This window comes from Puntigrus tetrazona, chromosome 24, assembly GCF_018831695.1.
Source record: "Puntigrus tetrazona isolate hp1 chromosome 24, ASM1883169v1, whole genome shotgun sequence".
NCBI classification, from domain to species: domain Eukaryota; kingdom Metazoa; phylum Chordata; class Actinopteri; order Cypriniformes; family Cyprinidae; genus Puntigrus; species Puntigrus tetrazona.
The window spans coordinates 6,131,041-6,143,058 of record NC_056722.1 but is presented as its reverse complement, the minus strand read 5'-3'; the positions used below and the strand labels follow the sequence as shown (position 1 = coordinate 6,143,058).

General features: G+C 38.4%; 1 protein-coding gene across 2 annotated transcripts in view; it reads right to left on the bottom strand.

Moving 5' to 3' along the window:
• cdh19 (cadherin 19, type 2) overlaps window positions 1-7,533 on the bottom strand; it is a 28,260-nt gene extending 20,727 nt beyond the window's left edge. For both annotated transcript variants that reach the window (XM_043225576.1, XM_043225578.1), the window contains exons 1-3: window positions 7,407-7,533; window positions 695-1,027; window positions 101-395 (exon numbers count right to left, since the gene is read on the bottom strand). In XM_043225576.1, coding sequence (XP_043081511.1) covers window positions 101-395; window positions 695-901 — 502 coding nt within the window. In that variant the 5' untranslated portion in view covers window positions 902-1,027; window positions 7,407-7,533. The remainder of the gene's footprint in view (window positions 1-100; window positions 396-694; window positions 1,028-7,406) is intronic.
• Between the last annotated feature and the right edge of the window lie 4,485 nt (window positions 7,534-12,018).

The following is a 12,018-nucleotide window of genomic DNA, read 5'->3' as shown; positions in this document are numbered from 1 at the left end:
GTATATATTTGGTTGTGACTATTTTAATTGAAGTTAATAGCTGAAATATTTTGTTGTCTGTCTTTTTTAGTATTTGTCAGAAATACAGAGATTGACACACCTGTGGGACACATCTCTGGGATGCTGGATACATAGGGCTCATTTATGAATTCTGGAGCATTGTCATTGATGTCCTGGACATTAATGATAAACTCAGACTCAGGTTCAACAGGTTGTTTGGAGCTGCGGTTGATGGCTTGGGCTTGTAGTATGTAGAAGGGCTTCAGCTCACGGTCCAGACGTTGCGATAAGTAAATATCACCTGTGTACTCATCAATTTTGAAGATTTCACCAGCTCCTTCACCTGAGAGGATATATTTGACAGTAAAGTCCCCTGTGTCGTAATCTGATTTCAGCTGAAAGAAAATAAACAGGATTAGGAGATATAAAGTATATATGTCTACATAAAATTTTATACCAATATAAGTAGGTTCCAGGGGTAAGTTAAAACATTTCAGATTAGGACAAGTTTCAGAAATTATATATGGCAAACATACATCTTAAATCTATCAGTAATTAGAAAGCAATCCTGCCCATTGTCAGTGGAAATTAATATGACTGGTCCCAACTATTTTTATTTTTTTTTTTTTTCATTTTTTTCATTTTTATCCCCTTTAAACCAAGGAGTTTATTAAAGAGCTAATTACAGTCATACCTGACCTATCTTCCTTGGTGTTGGATCTTCTTCTTCAACAAATATCTGGCTCCAAATCCAGCCTCGTCTCACTCTTATATTGGACCCATAAGTGATTTTACTGGAACGGAACTCATGCTTTTTTTTTGAGATTATAAAGTCACCCCCTAGCCAGCCAGGCATGATGGAGATCATGAGAAGCACATGAAGAGCAGAACAGTTGTCCATTGTTGAAGTTCTTTGAAATAGTGTTTCATTGAATGTTAATGCTGGATGTCATGGTGATGATGCCAAGGGAGAAGACAGAGTCAAACAGCACATGTGGCAAAACTCCATTAGAAGGAAATGACTCCTCTACAGGGAGAAAAAATTGTTAGAGTAATTTATAGGGCCACATGTGAACAGGAAATGTGAACAGAATTCTTCAACACACTTAACTGTTATAGCGGCTGAAATAACATTTTAGGAGTGAGAATTCTTTTTTTGCATTGATTTTAAAGAAATATGTCTAAAAGATTTTAACATGTTTCAAATAATTTGTAATGTGTTTAAGGAATAGTTTACTCAAAAATGAAAATTCTGTCATAATTTCTCAGTCACCCGCGAGTAATTCCAAATCTGTATGAATTTCTTAGTTTTGCTGAACACAAAGGAAGATTTTAAAGAAAGTTTGTACCTGGCTGTTTCAGTTCACCGTTAGCTATATTTCCATCCACCTATTTTTATGCACATAACTGATTTGGATAAACTATCCAGTTAGAAAAAATTTGCATAAGCTACAATGCAACTTACACTTACATATAATGAATCATAGTAACAGTAAAAGCAAGCGTGTTTCATGTGTTGTCAGGGAGAGGGCTCAGAACTTGGTCCAAACTTTTTTCCTCTTGTCCGTGAAAAGCGGACAGGGCTCTGCGTCCGACCTGATCCTGGAGTGCCCCCCAAAAAAAACAAATTAAGACAGCAGCCAAAAACATGCGTAGGAGCCCCCCCAAAAAAGCTACTGACGGTGGTGAGCTTAACTAAAAATGGAGGACGAGAATGGATATCTTGAAATTGAAGTATTGGAATGATATTATGTAGGTACGGGAGAATGGGCATGACTGAAATATGAGTGAGGGAGGGGGTTAAATAAAATAAAACATATATATATATATATATATATATATATATATATATATATGTATGTATATATATATATATATATATATACACACACACACACAGGTCAGTTTTACTTTGTTTAATGAAAAACGATAGGGTTTCGTTGTCTATGATAGATCAGAAATGGTGGGGTGATTTATTTGGATCGAATCTGGAGTTGACTAAATTCTGAACATCTGAGGAAATAAAAAAAAAAAAGCAAAATGAACATTACATCAAGCAAACTGACTTGCAGGTTTTTTTAGGTGTTAAGAAAGGAGATGAAAGAAGTGATAGACAGCAGGGGGAAAAAAAATTATATAGCTCAGCTCGGTGACGCACAACAAAGTGAAAGTTCTGGAGTGCCAGAAACCACTGGGTAACCCTCGCGTTGGTCTCCTTGGCCCGTGCCATCCATTGCAAGGGGACGTGGTTAGTGAAGAGGGTAAACTTCTGACCGAGGAGGTAATACTGTAGCTCCAGGACTGCCCACTTGACAGCCAGGGCCTCCTTTTCTACTGCAGCATAGTTTCTCTCGGCCAGGTTCAGCTTTCGGCTGATGTATAAGACGGGATGCTCCTCTCCCTCCTGGACCTGGGATAGGACAGCTCCCAGTCATCTATAGTAGCCCGCCAACCCAAGGAAGGCACGTACCTGGGTCTTGGTGAGGGGTCGAGGAGCGTTCTGCACAGCTTCCACCTTTTTCTCTTAGGGCCGAATGAGACCCCTCCCGACTTGGAAACCCAGATACCTTGCTTCAAAGAGCTCCAGATGACATTTCTTGAGGTTGGCTGTGAGCCTAGCCCTCCGGAGTTTGGACAGCACCCTCTGCAAGCGCTCCAGGTGGTCCTCCCAGGTCTCCGAGTGAATGACGACGTCGTCGAGGTAAGCTGCGGCGTAGTTCTGGTGTGGCCATAAGACAACGTCCATCATGCGTTGGAAAGTCACTGGGGCCCCGTGGAGACCGAAGGGAAGGGTCCAGTACTGCCAGTGGCCATTGGGGGTAGAAAAAGCAGTCTTGGGTTTAGAGTGTTTGGAGAAAGTATCCTTTCGTCAGGTCTATTGTGGAGATATACCAGGCCCTTCCCAGTCGGTCCAGCAACTCATCCACACATGGCATGGGATAACCATCGAACTCGGAGACCTTGTTTAAGTGGCAGAAATTATTACAGAAGTGGAGGGTGCCGTCGGGCTTCTGGACCATCACTATGGGGCTGGACCAGGTGCTACGCGATGGTTCAATTACACCCAAATTGAGCATCTGTTGAATTTCCTCCTCAATAGCCTGCTGACGAGCCTCTGGAACCCGATAGGGCTGCTGCCGGACGATAACTCCTGGGGCTGTTCGGATCTCGTGCTTGATGACGTGGGTCCACCCAGGCCGAGGGGAGAACACCAGGTGCTGAAGTTCCCCCTTCTAGGCAGCCAAAAGGTGGGGGTCGACGTCAACAACCACAGGATCGGTGGAAGTGAGGCCGGAGAGCTGGCCCTCATTCCCTCTCCACTTTTTGAGTAAGTAGACATGGTAGACCTGGTCTGGTCGTTGTTGGCCTGGCTGATGCAGTCGGTACGTGACTGGGCCGATTTTCTCCACTACTGTGTAGGGTCCCTGCCAGGTTGCCAGAAACTTACACGCCGCTGTGGGAACAAGGACCATAAAGTCCCCAGATCCATAGGTGGAGAAATGCTGAGGTTGTCAACTTTTGCCATCCATGCACCATGGCCAGGGTTTCTTATTGCGATTGCCTAATCAGTGTCGTGGTAGTGAAGGGAGAACTCTTCGATTGAGATGAGGCTGTTTTCCGTACTAGGAAAGGAAGAGTTGTGAGGGGAGGAGAGGTCAATAAGGCATTTTTTTCCAGAGAATTTCCTAGTGGCTACACCCATTGGGCTAATACGGAAGGTATTAAAGGGAGGGACGGAAAAAGGACCGATCATGAAACCTGCATCAGCTTCTTTCTTTATTAAGCAGTCTACCATTTCTGGTTCGGTCAGGATGGACTGGAGGTTAGGACAGATGAGGTTTTGGGAGGGGAGGCTGCTAACTCTGAGATGGAAACCATACGATAAACCTGATAAGAGATCATTCGAAAAAAAATATTGCTTTTTATTCATTGCTTTGAACACTGAGCAGATGAGGCGGGAATTACAAACACGCAGAAATCTGTAATGTTGCCTTAGACCAGTGGTTCCCAACCGGTGTGCCGCGGCACTAAGGGGTGCCGTGAGATCTTTTGAGGGTGCTGCCAAAATTTCAACAAAATTTTTTTATTAAGGCAGAATCAGTGTAAACAGTATTCTCATATCATCTAGGACTAGGTATAAGGTGTTGTTGCATGCAAACTCTCGAAATGAAACAAATAAATTAATAATAATAAAAAAGCTACGGAGATTTTAAATATCTATTTCCTTATGAGGGTGCCGGGAACTTTTGAAAGGCTTTCCAAGGGTGCCTCAAACAAGAAAAGGTTGGGAACCACTGCCTTAGACATTTGACGTAATTGAAATTAATGCAAGAGGATGGCCTTCTACCGCCGCCTGGTGGGCGGAGGCTTAATATGGGCGCAGAGGCTGACATTCTTGGGGTCTTCCGCCGGGAGAAGTACGGCTTCTTCTGTTTTTTTCCCCTTCCTTTTTGCTGGAGAATAAATATTTGGCAAAGCTGCGCTTGCTTGATAAGATGAGTACAGCGAGAGAAGATCGGCTTTATTAGCGCGGCGTGATAATTGAATGCTTGCGTTTTCGAGTGCTTGACGCAATGCCGGAATTGTCCATTTTTCCGCGTTTGGAGCAGAAGAAAATGCTGAATTATATGACGAAGCTGGGGAAACTTGACGTCTGGAAGTTGAAGGCGAACGTGATCTTAATTGCTTTGGATAGTCGCTCGCCTTAGTCGCTGCCTCTGGAAGTAGCCGTGCGCTCGCTTGGAGCGTACTTCCGTACTTGCTGAGCAGAGTCGCGTCCTCCATTTTGTAGGTTTCTGGAGATTGGTCGTGTTGGACATGCTGAATACCACGCTATGAACGAGATATCGAGGTAAGAGGCTTGTGTGAATTTATAGGAGGCTTCTCTTGCTCTGGTTGTAATGACAGGAAACGAGAAGCCAGCCGGGTTAATTATCGGCGCGCGCTCCATCCGAAATTTCTTTACAGCTAAACAACATTTATTTAAATGGATGAGCAAAGTCTGTAATCTAAGTATTTGTGTATAATAACTGTCATACACAACTGCATTCCCACAAAGCAGCATCCGCCTTCAAAAGCATTCACCTCATTTATTGTGTTTGCCAGCTTGCTCTGAGGTGCAAGTAAGCTAATATGCCTATATCATATATGAAAATTATTATATTAAGTGCCTTTTCCTATTATTTATTATTAATAATTAGTGCCACTGTTTACCAGGAAGTGATGTTTTTGTTCTCTTTGACTTGTCGGATGGAAATAATGCTTTATTCATATGTGTTTTACGTCTGGAAGGTAAAGGCGAACGTGATCTTAATTGCCTTGGATAGTCGCTCGTGTTAGTTTTCTGCCTCTGGAAGAAGCCGCGCGCTCGCTTGGAGCGTACTTCCGTACTTGCTGAGTGGAGTCGTGGAGGGATCGGCGTCCTCCATTTTGTAGGTGTCTGGAGATTGGTCGTGTTCGGACATGCTGAATACCATGCTATGAACGAAATATCAAGGTAAGAGACTTGTGTGAATTTATAAGAGGCTTCTCTTGCTCTGGTTGGATAATTGCGTGATTAGGAAACGAGAAGCCAGCCGGGTTAATTATCGGCGCGCGCTCCTCCCGAAATTTGTTTATTGCTAAACAACATTTGTTTAAATGGATGAACAAAGTCTGTAATCTAAGTATTTGTGTATAATAACTGTCATACACAACTGCATTACCAAAAAGCAGCATCCGCCTTCAAAAACATTCACCTCATTTATTGTGTTTCGCCAGCTTGCTCTGAGGTGCAAGTAAGCTAATATGCCTATATCATATATAAAAATGATTATATTATATTGATTATATGCCTTTTCCTATTTTATTATTAATAATTAGTGCCACGGTTTACCATGAAGTGACGTTTTTGTTCTCTTTGACTCGTTGGATATAAATTGTGCTTTATTCATATGGGTTTTATCCAATATTTCAGTTTAATTTGAATCTTTGGATGGAAACATAGCTATTGACTTCCATAGTTTTTTTTTTTTTTTATCCTGCTATGGAAGTCAATGGTGTCCCACAACAAACTGGTTACAAACCTAGGAACAACACCGCAATATACTGACAAGGATTCAAGGCGTTTTCTATACAGTTATATCAATAGAGAAGCTTCCGTACACTGAATAAAGTGCTATGTCTTTTTTTTTGCGTGTATGTGTTTTGTTTATCACTCATCACTTAGTGACGTGAAGTATCTGTCAGCTAATCTTTAATTTGCTTGCCATGATTTACAATAAATTCTTTGAATTAAGAGAAGTTGTTCACAATTTTATAACAAAGCATTTTATTTACTGCACTTCTCTTCCTGAAGTACCTAGATTGGTCATTTCAAATATTAAAGTCTGACTACAAGTGGAAGTTGGAAGTTATCTATACATAATGAGTCTATGACTTTTTTGGTTTAATCTATCATAAAGTAATGATTTAAGAACAAATTTTCATTTTTAACATGTAAGTATCTTGAACAAAATGATGGTGTTGACTAAAGATGAAGAAATTCTACAGAAAACAGGTGATCTCACTACAGCTAGCTCATTGATAAAACAGAATAAAATCTGCCTAATAATTTCATGATGATGATGATGATAATAATATTCAGATTGAAAAGATAAATATATGTGTACATGTTATGGTTCTGGAATGCATATAGACAGATTTTCTTATTTTTGGAGAAAACAAAATTCATTGAAACTATACTGGTGACCATGTTAAAGAAAAAGTCATGAATAGCATTTCTAAAACAATGCCATGGTGATTAATCAGCAAGTTATGTTGTGTCAGAAAACTTAAGGTCATATAGATTAATAATTAAACTCAATTTCTCCAATATGAATTATATTGCAAAGTCAGTAAACAATTACATCTCAAAAAAATATATAATATAAAATATAATAAAATGATGATAATACTTCACTCTGGACAACAAACAAACACAATTACAAGAAAATAAATCACTCAGAGTAAATACATTCTACTGTTTTGTTGAACTAAAACATTATTGCAAATTCCCCCGTCTTTGCATCACTGATGTAAAAAAAAATTAAATGATTTACCCAGTCAGTTAACTCTTGAAAATAATTATACACATATATTTAGAAAAGTATGTGTTTAACATTGGGTATATTTTGATGTTTATAATTTTAAATGTGTATTTATAATATTAGACACATTTTTTAAAGGACTACGAAGACTATCAAACTTCATCCCAACCTACAGTCAAATCTTCACCACACTTTAATTAGTCATTAGGGGAATCATGTTGTGATGTGTTGTTTTTGTTAGTTATGCTTCATGGATAATGACACACTGTGCTTTTCAAGTGTAACTATATAAAAAATAATAATAATAATAATACAATTTAATATGTTAAAAGAGCTCACCTGTATCTCTGAACAACATCAGCAACCCTTTCAATACCACCGCCTGTATTTCCTTAATAGTATATTAATGAAATTTTAATGTTAACTGGTCACACACTGCAGTTGTAATGTTCACTGCTCTCAGAATGATTTGTCCCTCCAATGACCACCTCCCATTTCTCCCCCATTTGTCTTTTTTCCCTCATACATTCTGGAGGAGAGCAAACAGTGCTTGTATTGTCAGAGAATAGTCACACACACACATCATTCTTTTTCTTGCAAACAGCCTAGACCAGTGGCTACACATCTCAAACCTCTGTTTCCAACAATACAGCGTTTATTAGCTTTATCCCGCTGCAGGCCTGCAGTACAGTCAACTGAGTGCAAACTTTTCCAGAGACTGAAAGGAAGAATGTTTCTGACATTTATATGCTCCATGAGCCTCTTTTTTCTTATTAACCCATTATGACACCACATTCCAAAACAAAGAAATATCAAAAACATTGAACGTTTGTTTTAACATAAGTTAAAAAAAATTCAGTTAAACAAGTAATCTAACATGCACTTGACGAACACAAATACGATATTGAGCCCCTGAATGGGGAGGGGGATAAATAATATATAATAATTACCATAATTAAGTTGTATATGCCAATGAACACATGAAGACATGCTTTGCCAAGAGGCCTAGTCTCTTTGTGTAACTGAGCATGTAGGTTTTGCTTCCATGTTGATTAACACATCTTAAACTGTTTTGAAAGAGCAGGCTCTCTTCAGTAAATACACTTGGCTATTAAGGTATCCCCAAAACTGACATTAATTTTGTGAAACTTGTATTTTTGTTGCTAAACTCATTTATGTTCAGGGTGAGTTTTTGATGTGCAGGTGGTTGAGAAAAATCTGAGTTTTTTAAGTATTTTGTTAATGAATGACACATGTCACAAAACATTATTATTAACATTATTAGGTATGGTTTACGTGTTTCACTTTTTAAACATTTTACAGGAAGGTCTGTTCACATTTCTGTGGTTAGATCAGTGTGCTCAATAATGCGTTGGACGTTTAGTTTATATGTTTTAGTTATACTGGATTGTAAATAAAATACAACTAATTTTAAAAAGCCAGTTTTCAGTCTCCTCACATTCTTTTTTACCTTCCTCTAAGTCACAGTCACTGATGGGCCATTATTAGGGGAGGGGCCCTTTGCCCTTAGGTGAGAATCACTTAATATTAATGGCAATTGACAATCCCCCGATACAGGCTTTTGGTCACAAAACATGTCTTTAAAAAATTTTAATCAAGATATTGTGTTCTGTGAATAATGAGCAAAATTATATATTATTCTAGACTAAAGACTGGCTACTCAAAAGTCTTCAGTATGAGTTTTATTGCCTTATTTCAGCTATGTTACAGAATCTGAGTGTTTTTGTTTTGTTCTTCTGTTTCCTGTTTAGTCCCTGTTTTTCCTTATTTGCTTTTTGCTATTGAAGACAGACTTGACTTGGTATGAACAAACTAGACTTACCAACAGTGATTTACACCATTAATACTCATCAATTTTCTTCCCAGTTTTACTGTGTTTGGAATCCAGCTTTTTTGGTGCATTATCACCCCCCTCTGCTTTAGAGTGTTGATCAGTTGATGGATTCTAATAAAACTTTCTTTTGTCTATTGCCTTTCCTACACCTTCATAACACTCAATCCCTTCATATAAACGCACACAAACATACACACTCCAAACTTTAATTATCCTTTAAATCCTGTTAAAAAACTGTAAAAAAAAAAAAAATCATTATTTTACTCTGTGTCCAATTCACCATGCTTAAAAACTCTTTTAATGCAAGCTGTAGCCAAATCTCCCTCAGTTTATTCCTCATTGCCTGTCTCTGTGTATCTCTTGCAATTCATAATGATGTGCTCCACCTATTCCTCTTTTTTACACCCTTCACACAACCCTGTCTGGTGTGTTACGATTATCTTTAGTGTTTTTTATTTTGTGAACAGTGACACAAACTTAGCCTCGTAATCAATGAATCTTCTCTCCTTTTTCTAGTCCCCAGCCTATCCTCTTTTACATTTCTCTTGGGTCAAAATGCATCTCCCATGGCAACCTGCATTTTGGTATGCAAGATCACCGAACTTCATACAAGGGTTTTTTCAGATTAAACAAGCTAACATGCAGTATAATTTATATATTCCATTCTATGTAAATAATAAATCTATTTTGTATGTGTATTTTGCATGTCCTATGTGATGTTTTAGAAAATGCCTAATAATTTTTATTTTCTGAATAAATCGTATAAATTTAAGTGTCTTAATAAATAAAATTTATATTAAAATGTAATTCACACAAATATTTAGTAAAAAGGAATAGAAACCCATTTAAATTTTCAATATTTGTAAATGCACAATTTATTGTGCATTCTGCACGCATTGTGGATTTGCAGCTACTATATTCTGTAGCTGAACAAAGTCAGCATTATGATTTATTAATCTTATAAAAGTTAAAGGCAACAAAATGATATTTGCATGCATATTTTGCCTGAGAGCTGAAGACTGAAAGGCTTTAGGTGTCAGGAAAAATGAAGTCAGGTGCCAGGTCTTGTACAATTAGGTATCTGGTGAAACGGACTCAGACCCGTTAGACAAAAAGTCATCGGCTGAAACACTCATGTGGTGTCATTCCTTAACTGTGGGCTTTTTTTTTTGTAAAGTTGTGTTTTTTGGGCTTATTTTAGAAAACATGTTTGCTTAGGGAAATCTGCTTAAATAAAGCTGCTTGTCAATCAAGTTTTTTTATGTTCGCTGTATTCTCCAATACATTGAATGTCAATGTTTGCTCGCAGTTAATAGACAACCAGTGTAATAATGTAAGTGTTGCAGCATAATTTTTACAATGTTTTTTTTCTCAGTTTAATGTCTGCACTCATTTATTGCTAATAAATTGACAATACAAAAATTCATGATAAATGATTGGGCTTGTTTTTGAAGCAGTGGTTGCGCATTTGTCTCGCAAGAGTTGGCGACAGTGGTAACACTCCACCTGAGTCTGTTTTGCCTGATGACTTTTTGTCTGTCACCATTTAATCTGAGTCTGTTTCACACGACTTCTAATTGTACGAGACCTGATACCTTTTTCCTGAGACCTAAAACCTTTCAGTCGGAGTCACAATGCCGTTTAGCAATGCTAGGATAGTGAGTCCACTTCGTATGTACGAGACTGGGAAAAGACTAAGGTTGAGGTGAGTGTTCATCTGGTGTGGGCTTGATTACTAATTGGATGAGTGAGAGGTGCAGGTGCTCAGTACTCATGATTGTTGTGATGGTTTTTTTTGCATTACAATTGTGTCCTTTTTCTGTAAAACATTTGAGAAATGGCATTTGTACCTTCATGGTGTTTCATTTCTTCCTTTTCTTTGTATCTTTGCAGTTTTCTATTCCCTTTTTCTGCCACTGTTTCTATTTGTGCAGCATTTTTTATCTTATTTAAGAACTTATTTAAGCCCTCTATTCAGCTATTATTTGAGTCCTTTTGTTAATAGTTTTTGAATGGTTTTTGTCTTGTCTTTTCATCTTGGGTGAGAGGGATTTAGTTGTGGGTGAGAGTCAGGTATAAAAGGGGATGGGTACACTGTAAGGGTTAGTTAGGGTTGGGTTGGGTGGTTGGTTGGTTAAGGTTTGGTGAGGGTTAGGGTTAGTTACTTGGTTGGAGTTAGTTTGGGTTGGTTGTTTAAGGTTTGGTTAGGTTTGGGTTGGTTAAGGTTAGGCTTAGGGTTGGGTTTAAAGTTAGGGTTAGGTTTAGGGGTGGGTTTGGGTTGGTTGGTTGGTTGGTTAGGGTTAGGTATGGGGGTTAGGTTTGGGTTGGTTGGTTAAGGTTAGGCTTAGGGTTGGGTTTAAAGTTAGGGTTAGGTTTAGGGGTGGGTTTGGGTTAGGGTGGGTTAGGGTTAGGTTAGGGTTAGGGTTAGAAGAAGAAGGGTTAGGTTAGGGTTTAGGGTTAGGTTAGGGGTTAGGGTTAGTTAGGGGTTAAGGGTTAGGTTAGGGTTAGTTAGGGTTAGGTTAGGGTTAGTTAGGGTTAGAGTTGGGGTTAGGGTTAGTTTAGGGTTAGTTTAGGGTTAGGTTAGGGTTAGTTAGGGTTAGGAGTTAATTAGGGTTAGCAGGTTAGTTGAGTTAGGGCTAGGGTTAGTTTAGGGTTAGGGTTAGGGTTAGAGTTAGGGTTACGTTAGGGTTAGAGTTAGAGTTAGGGTTAGTTTAGGTTAGGTTAGGGTAAAAGTTAGGGAAATTAAATTGGGTTAAATTAGGGTTAGGGTTAGTTAGGGTTAAATTAAATTAAAATTAAGAAATTAGATTAAAGTTAAATTAGAGTTAAAGGATTAGGGATTAAAATTAAAATAAGTTAGGATTAATTAGGGTTTAGGTTAGGGTTAAAATTAAGGTTAGGTTAGGGTAAATTAGGGTTGGAAATTAGGGTTAAAGTTAGGGTTAAAAATTAGGGTTAGGGTTAGGAGTTAGAAAATTAGGGTTTAGGGTTAGGTTAGGGTTAAGGTTAGGGTTAGGGTTAGGGTTAGGGTTAGGGTTTAAAATTAGGGTTAGTTAGGGTTAAATTAAAATTAATTTAGTTAGGGTTAGGGAGTTA